This window comes from Chamaea fasciata, unplaced genomic scaffold, assembly GCF_029207755.1.
Source record: "Chamaea fasciata isolate MVZ Bird 193981 ecotype frontalis unplaced genomic scaffold, bChaFas1.0.hap1 SCAF_2, whole genome shotgun sequence".
In the NCBI taxonomy this organism is placed as follows: Eukaryota; Metazoa; Chordata; class Aves; order Passeriformes; family Sylviidae; genus Chamaea; species Chamaea fasciata.
Genome location: NW_027094087.1, coordinates 116,070,674 through 116,093,522, shown reverse-complemented (window position 1 = coordinate 116,093,522; position 22,849 = coordinate 116,070,674). Strand labels below are relative to the sequence as shown.

Genomic DNA, 22,849 nt, shown 5'->3' with positions numbered 1-22,849 from the left:
GACCCCAGCAGTCTGAGCTGTTTATGAGTTTCAGGGTATTTTTTTTTTAACAGACCTGTTATGGGATTTTTAAAAAAAAAAAAAAATCAAAAGAAGGGATTGGAGCAGAAGCCAAAACTTGCAGCTTCCTCCTCCCAACTTTAAACCTGAAACTTTCTCCTCTCAACTTCGATTCCCTCCTAGGATCCCCCCCCCGCCATCCTTTACTCAGCTCCCAAACTCCCCCACGGCCAGCCCCGTGTGGCCTCAAACCCCTGCGGGCTCCTGTGCTGTCCGAACGAACCCACGGGGTAATTCTCTGTCCCTCTGTCCTTAGGAGGCCACTGCACATCCCGGGCGCTGGCAGAGCTCTGAGGCAGCCTTCCCAGGGAACCCGTGCCAGCTGCTGGCCCCCGCTCAGGCTCGGCTGCGCAAGCTGCGGGGTCAGCGACTGCGGGGGCAGCTGCCCGTCGCTCCCACCAACCTCTCCCCGCTCCAGGCTCTCCTTCCCTCTCCCTCCCGCCTGTGCCGAGGGAGCGCGGCCACTTGGATCAGGAAAACGACGCCGGAACGCTTGACACCGCCGTGGTAACAAAGTAAATACGCCTGTATGGATATGCAGAGGAAACAGTCCCAGCTCAGCGAGCTAACTCCCCGAGGGGTGACGGATGGCCACAGCGAGGACAAGGGAAGCAGCAGCACAGGGCAGCCAGGGAGGGTGGGGAGAGCAAAGCCAGCCGTGCCCTCGGATCATCCCGATGGGCGACGGAGTCACCAGGACGCGCTCGGTGGCTGCGAGTTTGCGTTCCCATTCCCACCTCCTGCCCCAGCCTGCTCCTGGTCCCAGCGAGAGACACAACCGCGGGCTTGGCAGGGCAACGCATCCACCTCTCTCTGCAATTCTTTGGTTTTTTCTTTTCCCGTGTGGCTCAGTTCCCAGGGGGAATTCACTGTGCAGAACGGCCAGAATGCCACGCACTCCCAGAGGGAACTGCAGGGTCAGGCTGGGGCAGGATTAGGCTCATCCTGGAGGAAAAACACACAGCCATAGGAAACTTTTCACTTCCTCAGGCATCAATACATGAAGAGCTGCTTAAGCAGCTTGGAGGCTCTCCAGAATCTGGTGGCAATTATGATTTTAAGTTAGGGCTGTGGGTTAAATGAGCTTTTTTTGCTCACGTGTTTTATTCAGGACAAATTCCTGGCTCTCGCCTGGCCATATAGATTCATGAAAGGTTTGGGTTGGAAGGGAGCTTGAAGATCATCTTGTTTCACCTCCTGCCATTTAATGTGGCGTAGGCAACAAAATAAAAGGATAAAAGTCATTATTATATGTGTCTTTCATGGCCCAAGCTGAAGCTGCGGAAGACAGGCCCCTTGTGTCCAGGTATGATCCTCCAAACAGCTGGATTTGGCATTTTTCTAGGCAAAACGTTCCCTCCAGTTTTGCTTCTAAAAATAAACAGGATCATAAACTTTTACAACCACCCCCACAGGACTAAATTTGACACCTCAAGCAACGTAGGATGCTGGAAGTGCTCAGAGTTTTGTACCATTATGAGGGGGAGAAATACCCTTGAAATGCACTTTCTGTGTCACCCTTTGAGCTATACACGAAAAATAGTGGAATAACTATTAACTCTGCTCATTAATTTCAGTATCTACTGGATAAATTTTAAAAACGCTCAAAAAGCTGGTAAGCCCCCAACTCCACAAACAGCAGGGAAAGAATCCGAGTGAATCAAAGTCCAGAACCAGAGAGGTTTGTAGTTTAATATTGACTTCAAGCAAATATTTCACCACTTTGGCCGCGAAGGCCAAGCCGTGATGGGGATGGCGTGGGGGCCACGGAGAGAGGATTTGCCATGATGGGGATGCCCTGAGGGCCACGGAGAGAGGATTTGCCAGGAAGGGGATGGCGTGGGGGCCACGGAGAGAGGATTTGCCGTGAAGGGGATGCCCTGAGCGCCATGGAGAGAGGATTTGCCATGAAGGGGATGGTTGGGGGCCACGGAGAGAGGATTTGCCATGAAGGGGATGGTGTGGGGGCCATGGAGAGAGGATTTGCCATGATGGGGATGGTTGGGGGCCATGGAGAGAGGATTTGCCGTGAAGGGGATGGCGTGGGGGCCATGGAGAGAGGATTTGCCGTGATGGGGATGGCGTGGGGGCCACGGAGAGAGGATTTGCCGTGAAGGGGATGGCGTGGGGGCCATGGAGAGAGGATTTGCCGTGATGGGGATGGCGTGGGGGCCACGGAGAGAGGATTTGCCATGAAGGGGATGGCGTGGGGGCCATGGAGAGAGGATTTGCCGTGATGGGGATGGCGTGGGGGCCATGGAGAGAGGATTTGCCATGATGGGGATGGCGTGGGGGCCATGGAGAGAGGATTTGCCATGATGGGGATGCCCTGAGGGCCACGGAGAGAGGATTTGCCAGGAAGGGGATGGCGTGGGGGCCACGGAGAGAGGATTTGCCGTGAAGGGGATGGCGTGGGGGCCATGGAGAGAGGATTTGCCATGATGGGGATGGTTGGGAGCCATGGAGAGAGGATTTGCCATGATGGGGATGGTTGGGAGCCATGGAGAGAGGATTTGCCATGAAGGGGATGGCGTGGGGGCCACGGAGAGAGGATTTGCCATGATGGGGATGGCGTGGGGGCCATGGAGAGAGGATTTGCCGTGATGGGGATGCCCTGAGGGCCATGGAGAGAGGATTTGCCATGAAGGGGATGGTGTGGGGGCCACGGAGAGAGGATTTGCCGTGAAGGGGATGGCGTGGGGGCCATGGAGAGAGGATTTGCCATGATGGGGATGGTTGGGAGCCATGGAGAGAGGATTTGCCATGATGGGGATGGTTGGGAGCCATGGAGAGAGGATTTGCCATGAAGGGGATGGCGTGGGGGCCACGGAGAGAGGATTTGCCATGATGGGGATGGCGTGGGGGCCACGGAGAGAGGATTTGCCGTGATGGGGATGGTGTGGGGGTCATGGAGAGAGGATTTGCCATGAAGGGGATGGTTGGGGGCCATGGAGAGAGGATTTGCCATGATGGGGATGGCGTGGGGGCCATGGAGAGAGGATTTGCCATGAAGGGGATGGTTGGGGGCCATGGAGAGAGGATTTGCCATGATGGGGATGGCGTGGGGGCCATGGAGAGAGGATTTGCCATGAAGGGGATGGTTGGGGGCCATGGAGAGAGGATTTGCCATGAAGGGGATGGTTGGGGGCCATGGAGAGAGGATTTGCCATGATGGGGATGGCGTGGAGGCCACGGAGAGAGGATTTGCCGTGATGGGGATGCCCTGAGGGCCATGGAGAGAGGATTTGCCATGAAGGGGATGGCGTGGGGGCCATGGAGAGAGGATTTGCCATGATGGGGATGGCGTGGAGGCCACGGAGAGAGGATTTGCCATGAAGGGGATGGCGTGGGGGCCACGGAGAGAGGATTTGCCATGATGGGGATGCCCTGAGGGCCACGGAGAGAGGATTTGCCAGGAAGGGGATGGCATGGGGGCCACGGAGAGAGGATTTGCCATGATGGGGATGGCGTGGGGGCCATGGAGAGAGGATTTGCCGTGAAGGGGATGGTGTGGGGGCCATGCCCTGAGGGCATTGCTGTGAGGGCCAAGCCCTGAGGGCCAAGCCATGAGGGGACTGCCATAAGGAGACTGCCATGAGTGGGGTGCCATGAGGAGGGTGCCATGAGGGCCATGCCGTGAGGGCATTTGCCATGAAGGGGATGGCGTGGGGGCCATGGAGAGAGGATTTGCCATGAAGGGGATGGCGTGAGGGCCAAGCCCTGAGGGCCAAGCCATGAGGGGACTGCCATAAGGAGACTGCCATGAGGAGGGTGCCATGAGGGCCATGCCGTGAGGGCATTTGCCATGAAGGGGATGGCGTGGCGGCCATGCCCCGCGGGTATTGCTGTGCGGGCTGTGCTGTGAGAGCCGACACACGAGGGGCCGGCCAGGACGGGGGGCGCCGCTAGGACCACGCCGCGAGCGGATTTGCCCTGAAGAGCTCGGATGCCGTGAGGAACACATCCTGAGGGTACTGCCACGAGGACTATGCCGCGAGGGCCAAGCCACGCGGGGATTCCCACGAGGGCCAAGCCATGACAGGGACGCCACGAAGGAGGTGCCGCGAGGGCCAAGCCGTGAGGGGATCTGCCGCCGAAGCGCGGGGACGCCGTGAGGGCCGCCCCGCCATGTCGCGGCGCGGGCAGGGGCGCACACGGCCGCGGGCCGCCCCTCACAGCGCGGGGCCAGCGGCGGCCGCGCACCCCGAGCGAGCCGCGGCCCCTGCGCGGCTGCAGCGCGGCTCGGGGACTTACCGTGCTCCACGGGGGAGTCGAGAGCGGGAAGGATCCTCCGCCAGGCCCGGAACTACAGCACCCGGCCAGCACCGCGGCAGCGGCGCGGGAGGAGGGACCCGCAGCGTGTCAGCGATGTCGCGACAGGGGAGGGCCGAGTTGCCTTTGGCGCAGAAATTCCTCGAGGCTAGGGCGATGAGGCGGGTGGGGAAAAGGGGAAGGGTGGCCGAAAGACCTTTTTGGGATGCGGAGGTTGTTTTTATTTCATCCGTCGGATAATTGCTTCGGGGCCCGGTGTGTGAGGGCTGTGCAAAGGTGGATTTTTGTCTCTGCATGCCTTGAAATACCACATAGGAGCGATTCCTTAGTTTGTCCCACGTTTGAGCTTTCTGCTTTATGAAAGCAAAGAGTATTGGGCAACGTTTAGTCTAATTGAGCATTACAATTGCGCTACAGTACTGTTAATAAACCAAGATTTGATCCGCAGTTTTCCTCCCTTCGAGAGCTATAACGTGAAAACATCACTGTTCTGTGTAAAATACCTTAGGAAAGAAGGTTTAATGTTGATGGTTTGTCTTTTGGGGTTGGTTGGGGTTTTTTTGTTGTCTGGGGGTTTTTTTTGGTTTTTGCATATTTAAGCACACCCCAGACTCCTGCTTTGAAAGGGAAGAGTAGCATGAATAAATGCTCCAAGTAGTATCGATGGTTGTAGCAGAACTACTATTACTGAAGTCCCATAATGTCACTAACTGAACATTACCAGCCACAATCGCTGGTCTTGGCAAGATGAAAGTAAAATATTTAATTGATCTGAAAACTACCTGACCCGAAACTGAATGAAAGTGTTTAAATAAAGGGAGTTTTTTCAGCTAGAAGAGATGGAGAGAGCAAGGACAGCTATTTTTCCCGTAGGGCTGTGGATCCTCATGTGTAGAAGGAGGGAATTTTCATAATTATCACATTCGTTCTGTTTATAAGGAGTCAGGGAAACCTGCAGCACACACTAAAGTCCTTCTCCGACTTTCTTGGGGCACCTTTCTTCGTGTTTTTCGACACGCCTGGTCGAGACAAGGCCATTTGCATCAGCTGAATCGAAATATGTCTGAAATTGTTCAAATGAAACATTTTCAGTCTTGTCTTTGATACCAAAAATTACAGGAGTGTTCTACCAGTAAACCTAACATAAATTAACGTGAGCATGGCATGAACAGGTAAAAGGACTTCTTAACTGGAACTACTTTATATTTTAAATGGAATAAATCAAGTGTGACATAAAAGTAAGCAAATTGGTACGAGTCTCTGATTCATTTTATTCTCCAAAGTCAGTATTAGGGCAGGTCAGCAGGACGTAGTGAAGAATGATGCTGCTTTTAAAGGGTCTTGCAAGTGATTATTAAACTTAAAATTTTAGACTCCAGCAGTAATTAAACAGTTTTACTTGGGTTTTCACAGAATCCCAGGATGGTTTGGGTTTGAAGGGACCTTAAAGACCGTTTAGCGATTCCCATGAGCAAGGATGCCACTCACCACATCAGGTTTGGAGGCATTTTGAATTTATTTCGGACCGAGTAACTCCCCTAAGTTACTACTACAGAAACTGTGTGTGGGGAGAGTCTTCCAGCCGTAGGATTATTCGGTTTTACAGCCTGTTGGAACACGCGTGTAATTAAATTTTGATATGATTAGGGCGTCAGGGGCAGCACTGAGGGGGTCCCCAGGGTGGCTGCACTCCGGACAAACTCATTTCGCTGCGTTCCGTCACTGCCACAAAAGCTCCGTCTTTCCAGGCGGCCAAAAGGCGCACTTTATTTATCCACCTCCCTTCGGTTTTCCCCCTTTGTTCCTTTAATTTTCGCGGCCCCGGCGCCAGCCCCCGGAGCACATGTGCGTGTCACCGCCGGGCGGAGGGGGAGGGAGGGAGGGAGCGCGGGCGGGCGCCTCTCGCATGGAGCCGGGGCTGAGGGCCCCGTGGTGATGCAGCAGCGGCAGCAGCACCGCCCGTGTGCGGGCAGGGCCCCCTGAGAGCCGCCGCCCGCCCGGAGCACACGCGGGGCTCGGCCCCGCTCCATGGGCACCGATGGAATCGCTCCCGGTCGCAGCCGCCGGCGCCGCGCCTCAGCCCGCCATGGCCTCAGCCGGGTAAGCAGCGGCCGCCGCGGGGCCTCGGCGGCGCCGGGGAAGGGCGAGCGGGAGCGCGGGGGGACGGCGGCCGTGCTTACGGCCGCCGCGGTGCCTTTCCCTGCCCGCCGCGGGGCCGCGGGGGCTCGGACGCGGCGTACGGGGCGCGAGAGGGGCCGCGAGCGGCGGCGGCGGCGGCGGCGGGCCGGTGTGTGTGTGTGTGCGGGGAAGCGCTCTGCGCGAGGCGGCGGTGTGGGCGCGGAGCGCCGGGGACGGGTTTAATGCTTTCAGCGGGGGACGGGGACACGCTCGGGGCGGCTTTGCCGGCGGCGGCGGCGGAGGCGCGGAGTGCGGGGGGGCGGCGGGAGCGCCACAACATGGCGGCGGCGGCTGAGGGGACACGAGACCTTCCTCTCCCCCCCCACCGGAACCCGCCGCTGCTCTATGGCCCGTGAGCCGCGCTAGAGCGGCCGTTTGCAGCCCCGCAGCGCCTCCACCAATGGCGAGAGGACTTACAGCGAGCGCAGCCAATCGCGAGGGGGTTTACAGCGGGGACGTCAGCGCGCGCCCGGGGCCGCGGTGCACTGTGGGATGTTGGAGGCCTCGCGTCGGGGCAGGAAGGAAGGGGGGGTGTCATGGCGACGAATATCGAGCAGATCCTTCGGTCCTTTGTGGTCAGCAAATTCCGGGAGATCCAGGAGGAACAACAGCAGCAGCACGGCGGGTAACGGGGCGGTGGGGAGCGGCAGGGAGGGCGCGGGGCGCAGAGAGACGGGCCGGGGCCTGAGGGTCGTGTCGGCGGCAACATGGCGGGGCCGGGGGGGTCGCGGCCGTGCGGGCGCCCTGAGGGAGCCACGGCCCGGGGGCCGAGAGAAGCCGGTGGGGGAACGCGCCCACCCGCTGACCCCCCGGGTTCGGTGCTGTCCTCACGTCGGGGCGAGCGCCTGTATGGTTTGTCTGATTTACGGCTAAATTTGCCGAGTTTACCTCGTAAAACAAGGAAAACCTCGGAAAGAGCAAGGAAAAGCTGGAAGAGAGCGCAGTGTGCGTATTTATTCTGTGGAGAAAACCCCTGCAAGGTCGTAGGGCACGGGGGATGTGGCACATTCCAGAGAGGGTTTTTCTCCTTTGCGTCTCAAGCTCAGCAGTCACGGAGTGTCCGGGCTGTGTAAGTGAAAATTAATCCAAAGGCAGACCTTTCCCTAAGAGCACGACTTTTTCAGGAGCCTGGAATTGTGCTCTGAAGGGCTGAATCGAAGAAGTGTACGTGAATAACATAAAATGTCCAAAAAAAAGGGCTCAAAATCGCTTGTATTAAGTTGATTTTTTGTTTGTTTGTTTGTTCATTTGTTTGTTTGTTTCGGTTAGTGCAAAGGTGGAAGGCCAGCCCAATGGTGACACGATCCCGATCCCGGCTGAGCAAGCCGGGCCTTCTGAAGCCTCTGCAGCTGCTGGGAGTTGTCAGAGTGATCAGATAGTGCAGAAAGTAGAGGAAGTGCTCTCCGGAGCCCTCGGGACAGAGCTGCAGTGCAACCCAGGTAATCAAACTCCCGCTGGCAGAGCTGCTCCTGGTAAGAAGGTTGTGACTGTGCCTGAGATGGAATCTAGAGAGGTGAAAATGTGCTTCTTGGAGCTGGCTGCTCTGACAACTTTGTGTGTTTGCTGGGAATTGGTTAAATATTTTCTCTCCTGTGATTTTACATCCAGAGGTGGCCAGAGAAACACAGAATTTAAAAACTGAGCTGGTTGTTTTATGTAAGCATTGGTATAGGGAAAATGTGGAGGTTTTTATTTTTTCCTTCCGGTGTTGAATCAGGTAAATATTTTCCATATATATACACATATATGTCTATAAATTCTGCATTATTTTACATGTATCTACTCCAGGGTTACTGAACTGCTCTTAGTACCAAAACTGATGCTTATAGAAGCAATTCCTGCTTTGGGTTGGTTTTCAAGGTTATTTTGAAAGAACATTTATTACAAAACCGGTCTGTGATGAGCTGTTCAGTCAAAAGATGATCTGCTATTTTAAAGTGTAGGTACTTAACATTACAGCCTTGCAAAGGTTAAGTTTTTTGATGTGTCAGTCTCAGATATTGAATAAACTACTAGATTTTTTTCAATGCTAAAAAGGCACATCTGAGTGTCCCTTCTTGTGGGACTGGTCCTTGCTGGAAAGTTTCTGAATGCAGAGGGTTGGTAAGGTGATGAAGGCTTAATTACTGCATTTCTCTTTTTGGGGAGTTGAAACACAGTGTGCTGGGTGAGTACAGTTACAGAGGCAGCACAGAAAATTGTTAAATTAGGGGATTCTGCTTGCAGGAGTTTGGGGTTTGCTTTGGGCGTTTTTGCTCAGTGATTTGTGTACCTTGAGCATTTTCAAGTTTTTAATTGGTGCTGTACAAGCAGCACTTGAGGGTGACATGGGGGGATTTTGGTAGGGTTTTGATTGGTTGGTGGCTCCTGTTGCTTTTGTTTGGTGATGTGATTTTTATTTTTGTTTTGTTCTTTTGTGGAGGACTGAGGCAAGGTCACATGGTAATAAAGAAGCGAGATGTGTTAACTTGGAAGTTAATAAACTTACCCTGTGGCAAACGTTCCCATTTCACATATCTAAAAAGGAGTTGGACAAGGGGCATGATCTGATGATCTGAATCTAATGAATTATCTTTGCAGGAGAGTTAATTTTATAGAATCACAGAATATCCTGAGCTGTAGGGACCCACAGGGACCATTGATCCAGCCCCTGTCCCTGCCCAGAGCCCCAACAATCCCCCCCGGGCATCCCTGGCAGCACTGTCCAAAGGCTCCTGGAGCTCTGGCAGCCTCGGGGCCGTGCCCATTCCCTGGGGAGCCTGGGCAGTGCCCGGCACCCTCTGGGGGAAGAGCCTCGCCCTACAATCCCCCCTCAATCCCTGCTGGCCCAGCTGCGGGCGCTCCCTGGGCGCTGTCCCTGTGGCAGGAGCAGAGCCCGGAGCTGTCCCTGCGCTGCCCCTCGGGAGGAGCTGCAGCCCCGGGGAGCTCTGACCTCGGGCTCCTCCAGGCTCAGGTGACCCGGTGACCTCGTGGGGCCCCTCCACACCCTTCCCCAGCCCCGTGTCCCTCCTGCTTCCAGGGCACTGCTGGCTTAGCTGGCCATGCACCAGGACATCCAGGGCCCTTCCTATGGCTGCTCTCCATCCACACAGCCAGGGTTGCCCACCCCAGGTGCGGAATCTGGCACTTCCCTTGTCAGACTCCCCACGACTGGGGATTCCCAATCCCTCTGATTTGTTGAGGTCTTTCTGCCGGGCTTCTCTGGCCTCAGAGGAGTCAACAGCTCCTCCTACTTTAGTGTCCTCAGCAGACTAATTATCCCTTTGAACCCTGTGTCCAGCTTGTTAGTGAAGATGTTGAAGATAACTGGGTTCAGAATGGAGGCCTGCAGAACTCCGGCAGGGTCTGATGTCAGCCCAGTGTCACCCCAGTCCCTGTCACCCTTGGTGCCCAACCCGTGGGCCAGTTGCTCACCCACTGAGTAACGCAGTTCTCTACCTGTGGGCTGGACATTTTGTCCATGATTTGACTCTGCTTCACTGCTCTGTCTCAGTGCATTCACAATAATGTTGGCTGCTATTGAAAAACTGTTTCTAAGCGGCTTATTCCGGTAAAATACACCTGAGGTACTTGTTAAAACATCCCAAGCCACATTCATTTAGCACTATTGCAATTACCAATAGCTTTTGCAAGATTTTGGAGTGTTCATTGGAAAATAGTGAGTTTTGTGGTCACAGACTCTAACTGGAGGGTCTGTGTTGCTGCCCTGGCCTGTATAAATGGAATCATTGAAAGGAACACGCAAGCAGACTCCAATGTACGGCTCCTATTTCACAAAAATCCCAGCAAGTTGCCTTTAATGAAGTGCCTTTCTCCTGAAAACATGGCACTCAGTCTCCAGAAGGGCAAAAACCTAACAAAGGTTAAATCCAGAGGGAAGTGAGGTACAGGATTAAAAAGTGGTGAGGGAGACCCCAGTCTCTTTCCCTTCCCCATCAGTGATTTGCCTGTCCCCACAGTCATCTGAGCTTTTTAGTTTCTTGTTGGAAGCAAATGCTCTGAGAGGAGCCTGCAGCTTTGCAGTGGCTCATGGCAGCTGCTGTCCTGCCTGCTCCAGCCTGCAATGCCTTAAAGTGGGTTTGGGACTGGGGGCATAGATGCTCTTTTCCCAAATTTTTTGGACCCTAGTGAGTAATTTGGTCAGTAAATACACAGAATTTCTAAGGCAGCAGCAACGCTGGACTCACTTGGGGGTTGAAGCACAGAAGGGGAAAGTGGCTTGTCAGGTCTTGTAGCATAAATCCCCACTTTGGTAATTTGTTTGGAAAATGGGAATTCTTTTTTACCTTCCATGTGCAGCATTGGGGGTTTGAAAGATCTCCAGCTTCCTGTTAGAATGTGCTGCCCCACTGAGTGTGGGTGGAGGGACATCCAGCCTGTCTGCCCTTCTCAAGTGAGGCCCCACCTGCGGAGCTGCCCCAGCCCCGAGGCCCGGCACAGGGAGGACGTGGAGCTGCTGGAGAGAGCCCAGAGGAGGCTCCAGGATGAGCAGAGGGATGGAGCAGCTCTGCTGGGAGGAAAGGCTGGCACAGCTGGGATTGTTCAGCCTGGACAGGAGAAGCTTTGGGCTGAGCTCAGGGTGGCCTTGCAGGGCCTGAAGGAGCCCCAGGAGACCTGGAGAGAGACAGTTCCCGAGGAATGGAGTGACAGGACTCAGGGGAGTAATAGAATGGTTTGGGTTGGAAGGGGACCTTGTAGATAATCTCATTCCAAACCCCCTGACATGAGCAGAGACACCTTCCACTATCCTGGGTTGTTCCAAGCCCTGTAAAGCCTGGCCTTGAGGACTTCCAGGATGGGACGGCTTCCCGGGGCAACCTGTGCCAGAGTCTCAACTCTCTCACAGGGGAGGTTTTTCTTTTTCCTAAGATCTAATCTAACCCTACTCTCCCTCGTTTTGAGCCCTCTATCCCTTGTCCAGGCTCTTGTCAATGGTCTTCCACCACCTTTACTCTACTTCCAGGTACTGGAAGGTCATAGTTGGGTCACCTGAAGTCTCTCCAGGTGAACAATCCCAGCTGTGCCAGCCTTTTCTCCCAGCAGAGCTGCTCCATCCCTCTGCTCATCCTGGAGCCTCCTCTGGGCTCTCTCCAGCAGCTCCATGTCCTCCCTGTGCTGGGCCCTGGGGCTGGGGCAGCTCTGCAGGTGGGGCCTCACCTGAGGGGGCCCAGGGACACAATCCCAATCCCTTTCGTGATCCCAATCCCTTCCCTGATCCCCACTCTGGGCGTGGGGGGCTATGGGCTGGGGCAGGTCCAGACTGACTCAAGTGCTGCACTTGGCCTTGTTAAACTTTATGAGATTCCCACGGGGCACTTCCTGAGCTTGTCCAGATCCCTCTGGATGGCCTCATCCTTTAGAGGTGTCACCTGCAAACCTGCTGAGAGTGCCCTTCATCCTTTTGTCGTTTATGAAGATATTAAGTAACAGTGATTCATTAATGAAGCTATGAAGTGACACTGGTCCCAATAGAGACTCCTGAGGGACACCACTGGTCACTGATGTCCATCAGGACTCTGAGCTTTTGGCCACTCCCCTCTGGATGTGACCATCCAAACAACTGCTAATGCACCTCACAATGCACCTGTCAATTTCTTCACTCCAGTTTGGAGAGAAGAATGTTGTGGGGGCACTGTGTCAAATACTTCACAGAAATCCAGGGACATGCCCTCTGTAGCTCTTCCCTTGACACACCGATGTAGTCAGTTCACCACTGAAGGTCAGACAGGATTTTCCCCTTGTGAAGCTCTGCTGGTTGTCTCAAATCACATCACTGTCCTCCACGTGCCTTAGCAGAGCTCCTAGGAGGATCTGTTCCATGGTCTTCCCAGCGCAGAGGTGAGACTGACAGGGTGATAATTCCCAGAATCATCCTCTATTCCCTTCTTCAAAGGAATCGCTTTTCACTGCCAGAGGGCAAGATTAGATCATGTTTTAGGAGGAGATTCTTCCCTGTGAGGGTGGGCAGGCCCTGGCACAGGGTGCCCAGAGCAGCTGTGGCTGCCCCTGGATCCCTGGCAGTGCCCAAGGCCAGCTTGGACATTGGGGCTTGGAGCAGCCTGGGACAGTGGGAGGTGTCCCTGCCCATGGCAGGGAGTGGAACAAGATGAGCTTTCAGGTCCTTCCCAACCTAAACCATTCCATGACCATGATACTACTTGGAAAGAGCTGTGTTCCCACTGAACCTCTGTCCTGACTAATGAGATTTGGGAAAGTTTTTTGAAAGAAGTGTTGTTTTATCACTTAAAATAACTCTGAGAGGAAGAAAAGAGAGCTGAAAAGGGAGTGTGTGCTGTTTGTGTGTGGTAGTAGTGAGTTGGGCTTGGTTTGCAGGTTTATTTTCTGCCTCTGTCCATGTACTTCACAAGTACTCTTGAAAGAATTTTTTTAATGCAGTCTTACAAATGTTTACGAGGTAAATGTCATTTTTTTCTAGACGTAGACAAAAATACTGTGAAAAATAGTACTCAGTCTACAAAAAGGAGCTCTACCGGTGAAGATGAAATTCCTAGGAAAAAAGCAAAGAAAAACAAGAAGCACAAAAGCAAGAAGAAGAAGAAAAAGAAGAAGAAAAGGAAGAAAGAGAAAAAGCATAAAAAGCAACCAAAGGAATCCAAGTTGAGTGCACGTCCCGGAGAACCTGCAGGCGTGCAGCCAGCTCCTCCTCACTTGATGCCAGAGCAGTCCAGCTCCCAACTGAATGTACAGCATGGAGTGTTTGCAGATGCAAACCTGGCTGGCCAAATGCAGCCAGAACTGTGCTCAAAACCAACTGAGGGGCTTGATAATCAAGCTTTAGGACTTGTTTCTCATTCAGTGACTGATTCTCAGCAACCTGCAGAAAATCTTGGAAGTGGGGAGGGGACTTTGTGTGCAACAAATCCTCCATTTAATTTAGAAAGCACCCAGTCTAATATACCAGAAAATACTAGTATAGATCAAACTAGAATTTGCACTAGCGAAGAACAAATTCAGCAGTCTCATGGAAATATTTATCCTGTAGCTGTTAATGCCAGTGTTGTTGATACTGGAAATTATACTTGGTCCAGCATGCCACCTGGAATTGCCAGTAAATCAGAGATTCAGAAAGATTCAGCAGAGGCACTAAGAGGCACAGAAGTTACTCTGAGATCTCAAGGCATTGGGGAAGTAAAAGCTTCGGATGCAGCACTCGAGCCCGAGACCATGGAGGTGTTGACTTATTCGGAAGCATCCCATCAGTCTGCGTCTCAGAGGGCAGCACAGGGGTTGGAAACAGCTTCAGAATCCGTGTCCTTGGCAAGTGGTGTGGCAGCTCCTACACCCGCAAATTGGGCACATCCAAGTGCTGTGACTGTAGCTCACATGGCTGTGGCTGGGCAAGAAGTAAAAATTCCAGAAACAACCGAAAAATCTCTGCACGTGGGAAATGTGAGAAGTGCGGAGAGATATTCGGAACTGGGAGGTGTGAGCAGAACTTTGGACCCATCCCTGCAGCCCTCAGTTATATCTGGGAGTTTGAGCACGGTGCAGGGCAGCCCTGTAGAGGCTTCCAGTGTTCTGAAAGCAGGTGTACCTTTGCAACATCCTTTGACAATATCTGCAGCCACTCCTGTGACCCACGTGGAAATAAAAAGTGCCAAAGCACCTCCAGGACCAGGAGCTGTTACAAAAATGAAGGATACGGAACCAGCTGTGGGAAATGTGAAAGCTTTGGAAACAACCATGGAACCTGTGGGTGTCGTAGCAAAAGATGTCACAGCAGCTCATGAAAGTCTGCGAGGCAGAAATGTGGAAGGTACCACAGGTTCTGCAACAGCGGTGGGCGCATCGGCAGTGTTCCTACAACGTGGAGTCTTGACAGAAACAGGGAGTATGGACAGAACCCAGGGATCTGCACTTCCAGCAGGATTGACAGGTGTGAATGTGGCTGCAGAGGCAAAAGGGTTATGGACAGCTTCAGGACCCGCCACAGTTGTACAGACTTTCGTTCCACAAACAGCTCCAGAAGTCCAGATGGCAGAGGGTTTTAGAAGTCCGCGAGCAAAAGATTCAGACAGTACTTCATTGCTGAGAGAGTCAAGACCTGAGGGTGAATCACATGTGAGAGGTTTGGCACCTGCCCTGTCTTTGCAGAAGGAAAACACACAAGGTCCAGGAGGAGTCCTGAGACCAGTGGCTGTGGTGGAAGCAAAAACTTATACAACAGCTTCAATGTCCTTACAAGTGGAAGATGTGAAAGCTTCAGAAGAAGCTATGCATTGTGGGACTGCTGCAAGTCCAGGACTTCCTGCCTTAGAAAGGACTCCTGAACCTGTGGTTGCATGTGAAAGCATGGAACCAGTTAGAGAGGCTGAGGCATCGGCAGGGGTGATGCCATGGCAAACCACGGCAGAGAGGGGACCTCTCCATGCAAGCCAAACAGAGAGTTCCATCATTGCACAGTCACAGGTCATGACACACACAGGAACCTCACAAACTGAGGTGCTGAGGGAGAGAAAGGATTCGGAACACGCTCCTGAAGCGGAGACAAGGAGCAGAGAAGCAGTCCTAGAACCTGTGCAAACTTCAGAAAGCAGTTCGAAATCTATTCAGGAACAAATAGTAGGTCATTCAGCAGCAGTTTTGGAGTCTTTGCCCAGAGTGGAAGAAAACAGTATGGCATCAGGAGTACTGACAGATGTGCAAACTCAGGGATCTGCTGTAGACCATGGAATTGCAGCAAGGAGGACCAGCGCACAAGGAAATGAGCCCTCAGAAATGGAGAAAGCAAAATATCTGGAGCCAACAGCAGAAGCTGGAGGAGTGAGGTGGTTGGAGAGCATGAAAGAGCCTGCAACAGTAGAGGTGAAGGATTCTAGAACGGGTGAAGAGCTTGTGGTACCCGTGGATGTTGCTTCAGTAGCTGTTCCAGAATACTTGCATGCTGAAAAGCAACAAGAGCTTCAAGTAGTTCTAGAAGCAAAACCTGCTGCAGAATGGAAGGGTTCTGAAGAGGCTCCAGAAGTCTTGGGTGCTTCTGAAATAAAATCTTCTGAAGCAGTTCCAAAACCAGGGGATGTGAAAAGCCGGGAAACCACACTGGAACACGAAGTGACAGCTGAGGTGCAATATGTAGAAGGAGTACAGAGCCAACAGGTGGAGGACATGGTGATTGAGAAGGAAGATGCAGAGCAGACTCAAGCATCTGAGCCTTTAGTAGCAGAAACAGTTTTTAGTTCTTCACATGCTGCAGAGGAAAAAGTTTCAGCAGGGACTTCTGTAGCAGAAACACAAGATGTGGAGACAGCTCCTCAGATTGATGTAGAGCTAAAAGCAGCAGAAGCGACTGTAGGGTTGGAGGCAGAGACAAAAGGTTTGGAAGCAGCTTCAGTACCTGAGACTGATGCAGAAGCAGGTCCAGAACTTATAGAGGAAGGCCAGTTGGAAGACACTCCAGAAGCTGAGGATGTCAAAGAAGCAACTCCAGAGGAGGACTCAGAGAAAAGAGACTCAGAAACATCTGATGTGCAGCCGGATGTGGCAGCACGAATGAAGGAGACTCTCATGAGGCTTGAGAATGTTATTGAAAAAAGTAGTCATAGAACCAGTGAGAAAAAACACGATTCAAAGAAACAGAAAAGGAGCCGTTCCAAGTCTCAGTCCAGGTCTAGGAAGCGGAAGAAAAAATCAAGGTCGCGTTCTACTTCCAGGCGTTTGACCTCTAAAAGAGCACGTTCTAGGAGCAGAAACTATTCCGTTTCCAGGAAAAAGCATTCCAAATCCAGGTCCCGATCTGTGGAGAAGAGAGAGAGAAGAGTGTCTTCCAGGCGGTCCAGGCGCAGACGTTCCAGGTCGTCTGACCGTTACAGGTCTAAATCCAGATCACCAGAAAAGAGATTGTCCAGACGGGGACGTTCCAGGTCATCTGACCACTACAGGTCTAAATCCAGGTCCGTGGAGAAGCGATTGTCCTCCCGAAGGTCCAGGCGCAGACGTTCCAGGTCATCAGACCGCTACAGATCCAAGTCGAGGTCAGTGGAAAAGCGATTGTCCTCCCGAAGGTCTGGGCGCAGACGTTCCAGGTCTTCCGACCGCTACAGGTCTAAGTCACGGTCAGTGGAGAAGCGGCTGTCCTCCCGAAGGTCCGGCCGGAGACGTTCCAGGTCATCTGATCGCTACAGATCCAAGTCACGGTCCGTGGAGAAGCGATTGTCCTCCCGAAGGTCGGGGCGCAGACGTTCCAGGTCTTCTGACCGTTACAGATCCAAGTCCAGGTCAGTGGAAAAGCGACTGTCCTCCCGAAGGTCCGGGCGCAGACATTCCAGGTCGTCCGACCGCTACAGGTCTAAGTCACGGTCAGTGGAAAAGAGATTGTCCTCCTGGCGATCCCGCCGCAGACATTCCAGGTCCTCTGACCGTTCAAAATCTAGATCCAGGTCTTCAGAAAAGGGAGGAGGCAAAGAATACTCCTGGAGGTTCAGACATCGATCTGGTTCCTCCGATCGTTCAAAATCCAGGTCAAGATCCGTTGAGAAAAGAGGTCGGAAGGCATCTGTACGGAGGTCCAAACGCCAGCGCTCCAAGTCCTCTGATCGCTACAAGTCTCGATCCAGGTCGGTAGAAAAAAGAGATCGAAAGCAATCATCGCGGAAGTCTAAACGTCAGCGCTCCAAGTCCTCTGACCGGTACAAGTCTAGATCCAAATCGGTGGAAAAAAAGAAGGAATCCTCACGAAAATCCAAGCGCAGACGCTCAAAATCTTCTGAACGTTACAAGTCTAGGTCTAGGTCTGTCGAAAAAAAGCGCAAGGAGTCTTCAAAAAAATCCAAACGGAAACGTTCCAAGTCCTCTGACAGCGTTAAGTCAAGGTCCAAATCCGTAGAAAAAAAGGATAAGTCATCCTCAGCAAAGTCCAGTAGCAAGCATGTGGAGTCTTCTGAACTTCAGGAGTCAGCCAAAGGTCTTGACAAAGACGTTCCTCAGTCTTCTTTTGGTAGCGAAGGTAACTCCTCCAATGGTCCCACATCAGTAGCTTTGTCTGATGAGGGAGTAAATGGCCCAGTGCTGCCGCCTTCATTTGGAAGTGGATTGTCCAAAACTTCAGAGAGCCTCGAGGAAGGCTCCTCATCAGTTGAAAAAACAGATCTGCAGCATTCTGCCCCATCTGAATTTGATACCTCCAAAACCGCAGATGACCAGGAATTGAGATCCACATCTGTGGAAAAAACACAGGATTCAGAGCTGTCTATGACGTCTGAAAATGGATCGACTGAAAAACCTGAACTTCCATATTCCACATCCAAGTCAAGATCCTCATCTGTTGAAAAAAGGGGAGATCTAGAAAATTCTTCAGGAGCAGAGTTCCATCTCTCTGCGTCCCGTGGAGATGAGACCAGAACTGCACCTCTCAGAGAAGTAGAAGGTCCAGAGCTTCCTCCGGGACTTAAAATAGACATGCAAGTTCAGTCGTCTTCTCTCCCGTCCGAAGATGGGCTCTCCAACCTGTCTGATGGTCATGAATCACGGCATACCCCTGGTGGACACACAGAGCTTTCCCAGGTTCTGCAAGTACCTGAACATGAGTCTTCCCAGCTGGCCGACAGCCCTGGAGCAGTGGAAGCTCAGAGGCCTTTCCTGCCACCTGAAATGATCCGTCCTGTGATCCCTGATGGCTGTGAGTCAGGCCACATGCAGGAGCCCTCTCTGGCTTCTGAGAGTGGACACTTCACGTCTCCTGATGGACATGGATCAGGATCCAGCCTTGCTGCGCCGTTAGAGGAGCATCCGTTGTCTGTAGGCAAGTCCTTTAAGTCACCGCATGGAAATGAGCAAAGATTTTTATCTGTTGAAAAAGTCAAGGCTCCAGATGTTTCCCTGACATCGGTGTGTGGTTCTGTTGAGGTGTCTGCTGACCTCATTTCAGTGTCTTCTTTTGAAGTTCATGAGTCCAGATCGTCTGTTGACAAAGGTCTAGATGGTCCAACACTTCCACAAGTGCTTGAGGTTGACTGCTCCAGATCTTCGGAAATGCACGAATCGAGATACCTGACTGGAAAAATAGATGGTGCAGGATCTTTGGTGATGTCAAAAACTGGGATTCCCATATGCCACGATGGCCACAAAGCAAAGTACAATTCCTTTGAGCAAACAGAGAGTGCCGAACTGTCAGTAGCATCTGAGCTCCGGTGTTCCATCTTTCCTGAAGGCTATAAATTGACATCTGCCGCAGTTGAGAAAGTGGAGATCCAGAAGCCTTCTCTCACCCTGGAGAGTGGCCTCTCCGTGTCTGCTGATGGTTGTGAATCAGTGAGCACACCTGAAAAACTGCAGCCCCCGGTGACGGCTGTGACATCGGAAGGTGGGATTCTGCTGTTGCCCGACAGCCACGAGCTCAGACCCGTTCCTGCAGAAAAAGCAGAGGTGCTGAATTCGTCCGAACTGAAACACCTGGTGTCCCCTGATGGCTACAAGCTGAGATCTGCCTACAGCGAAGAAATACAGGTGCAGGAGCCCTTTCTGATAGTGGAAGGCAGGTGCTCTGTTGCCTCCGATGGTCACGAGTTGGCATCCACCCCTCTTGAAAGAGCTGAAGAGCCTTCTCAAGTGTCTGAAAGTGAGTACACGGTAGGGCTTGATGGCCCAGAGTTGACATCCACCCCCGCTGAAAAAGCAGAGCTGCGGAAGCTTTATCAGATGCCTGAAGAAAGATCTCTGGAGTCCTTCGACAGCCGGGACCTGCGGTCACCCTCTGCTGAAAAGACACAGGTGCAACAGCCTGCCCTGGTGTCTGAAAACGAACATGGCGTGTCCTGGGTGGGCCAGGAGTTGAGGTGCAGCTCTTCTGAGAAGGCAGAGATGCAGGAGGAGGCTGTGGTTCCTGCCCGTGCTGTATCTGCTGAAGATCACAGATTGCCCGCTTTCTTGGCTGGAAAACCAGACGTGCACGAGTGTTCTCTGCTGCCTGAAAATGAATATGGTGAGTCTCCTGAGGGCCAGGAGGTGATGGCCAGCCCTGCTGAGAAGGAGGTGCAGGAGCCTTCTCTGGCACCTGCTAGTCAATATTCCATCTTCCGTCAAGGGCAAATACTGCAGTCTGGCCTCGCTGAAACCGCAGCAGTGCAGGAGCCGGTGCTGGTCCCAGACAACCAATACGCCGCATCTCCCAAGGGGCGGGAGCTGCTCTGTGCTTCCACGGAAAAAGCAGAGGTGCAGGAGTGTTCTTTGCTCTCTGAAAACGAGTACCGTGCATCCCCCCAAAGGCATCTTTTGAGATCCAGTCTTGTTGCGAAAGAAGAATTGGAGGAACATTCTGAAGCATCTGAAAGTGAAAGTTCGATATCCACCGATAGCCAGGAGTTGCAGTCTGCTGTTGCTGGAAAACCAGAGGTGCAAGACTTGTCCTTGTCTGAAGGTGAATGTCCTATGACCCCTGAAGGTCAGGAGCTGCATTCCAGCCCTGCTAAAAGACTAATAGCCAGGGAACCTTCTCTGACGTCTGAACATGCTCTGTCACCTGAAGTGTACAAGCCAAGACCGGCACATGTTGAGAAAACAGAGGGCGTGGATTCTGCTTTGACAGCTGAACGTGACCACCTCTTTTTTGAGAGCCAGGAGGTGAGTTTCGCCTCTCTTCAGAAAGCAGATGTGCGGGACCGTTCTCCAACACCTGAAAATGAGCATGGAGCATCCCCTGACGGGCAGGAGTTGAGATTTGCCACTGTTGGAAAAGTAGACGGTGTTGAACCTTTGACACTGAATGATAGAGCCTCGATGTCCCCTGATGACAGTGACTTGAAATCCATCCCTGTTGAAAAAATGGATCATGCGATGCCTTCTTTAATGCCTGAAGGGCGCCCGGTGTCTCCTGATAACTACAGTGTGAGATCAGGCCCCGGTGAAGAAACGGGAGATCTGGAGCCCTCTTCAAGATCAGAGCGTAGATACTCCACGTCCTCCTATCAGGAAGGTCATGAGCCAAAGTCTCCCGTGGAGGAAGAGGGTCTGGAGTCCTCTGTGACTTCTGAACATAGACGATCCGTGTCCCCTGAGGGCCATGACCAGAAATCTATTGCAGATGAAGAAACTGATGATCTGGAGAGGCGTTCCACTTCCCCTGATGAGCACGAGTCAAGATCTAGCGAAGAAGCAGAGGATCTGGAGCAGCCTTTGACCGCAGAACGTAGGTGCTCGGAGTCCTCTGATGAGCACGAGTCAAGGTCAACCACCGGAGAAGAGGCAGAGGACGCAGAGGCCTCCTTGGCAGCTGTAAGAAGAGACTCGGTATCCTCTGACGACCGTGAGTCAAGGTCTGCTGCGGGAGAAGATGTAGAAGATGAGGAGCCCTCCTTGACAGCTGAACGTAGACACTCCACATCTTCTGATGACCATGAGTCGAGGTCTACAGCTGATGAAGAAGCAGAGGATTTGACGGCTGAACACCGCTCTGTGTCTCCTGATGGACGCGAGTCGAGGTCAACCGTTGGTGAGGAAGCAGAGGACCAGGAGCTCTCTTTGACAGCTGAGCGTAGACACTCCACGTCTTCAGACGAACAGGAGTCAAGGTCTACTGCCGGCGAAGATGCAGAGGATGTGGAACCCTCCTCAGCAGCTGAGCAAAGAGATTCCACCTCATCAGATGAGCAGGAGTCAAGGTCTACTGCTGGTGAAGAAGCTGAGGATGTGGAGCCTCTGACAGCTGAGCACAGACGGTCCGCATCTCCTGATGGGGCTGAATCGAGGTCTACCACTGCTGAAGAAGAAGGAGAGGATGCAGAGCCCTCCTTGACAGCTGAACAAAGGGAGTCCACATCATCAGATGAGCATGAGTCGGAGTCTTCCAGTGGGGAAGAGGAGGGAGAGGACGCAGAGCCCTCTTTGGCCGATGAAGAAAAGCAGGATTCCTTGCCTCTTGAGCAGTCGGAGGAACAGGACTCTTCCTTTGTCCCTGAAAGTAGACGTTCTGAGTCTTCCGAACGTGAAAAATCCAGATCCAAATCAGTTGATAAAGCGTCTGACAAAGAGTCTCCACAGAGATCTGTAAGCAGACTCTCGAAGTCTCCTGCTCGCCAAAAGAGTCGATCCACGTCTGTAGAGAAAACAGCGGACAAGGAGTCCGTGCGGAGGTACCGACGGAGACGCTCCAGGTCCACAGCCCACCAGAGGAGCCAGTCAACATCTGTGGAGAAAACAGCAGACAAGGAGTCCTCACGCAGGTCCCGCCGGAGACGCTCCAGATCCGCTGCTCGCCAGAGGAGCCAGTCCAAATCTGTGGAGAAGGCGGCAGACAAGGAGTCGTCGCGCAGGTCCAGAAGCCGACGCTCCAGGTCCTCCCAGCGCAGATCCAAGAGATACGACACGGACTCGCGCTCCAGACGGAACCGCTCCAGGTCAGCCACGCGGAGGAGAGCGTCCAGATCCCGCTCCAGCTCATTGTCCCGTTCCAGGCACAGGAGGAGAAGCAGGTCAAGGTCGGCGTCGCGAAGGCGGCGTTCCTTGTCCAGAGACAGGCGCAAGAGGTCGCAGAGGAACAGGTCGAGGTCTACTGACAGGAGGAGGAGGAGATCCGACTCCCGAGACCGCAGGATATCGCTCCGGTTGCGGAGCAGGAGCCGCACCCCGCTCCGCCAGAGGCGGTCGCGGTCCAGAGGGAGGAGACGGAGCTCCAGCAGGTCCCCGATCCGGCTGCGGCGCTCCCGCTCCTCGGGGAGAAGGCGCTACAGCAGGTCCCCCGACCGGCGCAGGTCCAGGTCCTCCGAGTTCTCCTCCAGATCACCCAAACGTCTTACAGACCTGGGTAAGTGAGTGCTTCGCTTTCAGTACTCCCACGGCGAGGTGGTAGTGGGTGGGTTTGCATAGTCCCACTTTAGCTCCGGAGCATTCACAAGGGATGTCTCGGAAGTCACTCTGTGCATTAGTTTTAGGCAGTGACTTCCAGCAGGAACTTCTGTGTTGGAGCGAAATCAGTGCTGAGCATTTGAATGAAAACCTCTTTAGAGCCAGTTTTACCTTGGGTCTAGAGCTTTTGTACAAAAGTAGCAGGTTGCAGTCTCAAGGAACATCCTGCGTGGCAATAGCAAAGGCCAAGTACTTGTATGTAAGAAAATTTAGAACTTCCACTCCTGAGAGCGAAGGTCATTCAGGTGCCAGTTGGAGGGTCCCAAGCTCTGTTGTCAGCTGTTTCCAGGACTCTGTCTTGCCTCTTGCCTGTGGTAAGAAATCAAAGGAAAGAGAGACTTGTTCCTGAAAACAGCCCCAGACCCAGCAGGTCGGAAAATAAAATCTTACGAGCTGCATCTTTTCTCTGTGCTTGTAGGAAGAGAGGCCGTGGTGTTTCCTTGGGTGGTGAGTTAATAAGGGGAAAGAAGGTTTGAACTGGGAG

At 53.1% G+C, this 22,849-nt stretch overlaps 2 protein-coding genes across 6 annotated transcripts in view; one reads left to right on the top strand and one right to left on the bottom strand.

Annotated features, from left to right (window-relative positions):
• Positions 1–4,405, bottom strand: part of GART (phosphoribosylglycinamide formyltransferase, phosphoribosylglycinamide synthetase, phosphoribosylaminoimidazole synthetase) — a 37,556-nt gene extending 33,151 nt beyond the window's left edge. The window contains exon 1 of one of the 2 annotated variants that reach the window (XM_066177218.1): positions 4,315–4,405. The gene's annotated coding sequence lies outside the window, so the exon portion shown is untranslated. The remainder of the gene's footprint in view (positions 1–4,314) is intronic. The other variant, XM_066177222.1, reaches the window with a different exon arrangement.
• Positions 4,406–6,208: 1,803 nt separating this feature from the next.
• SON (SON DNA and RNA binding protein) overlaps positions 6,209–22,849 on the top strand; it is a 36,437-nt gene continuing 19,796 nt past the window's right edge. For 2 of the 4 annotated variants that reach the window (XM_066177210.1, XM_066177209.1), the window contains exons 1-3: positions 6,842–7,135; positions 7,780–7,949; positions 12,947–22,264. In XM_066177210.1, coding sequence (XP_066033307.1) covers positions 7,047–7,135; positions 7,780–7,949; positions 12,947–22,264 — 9,577 coding nt within the window. In that variant the 5' untranslated portion in view covers positions 6,842–7,046. Of the gene's footprint in view, positions 6,433–6,841; positions 7,136–7,779; positions 7,950–12,946; positions 22,265–22,849 lie in introns of those variants that run through there. The other 2 variants (XM_066177208.1, XM_066177207.1) reach the window with 2 other exon arrangements.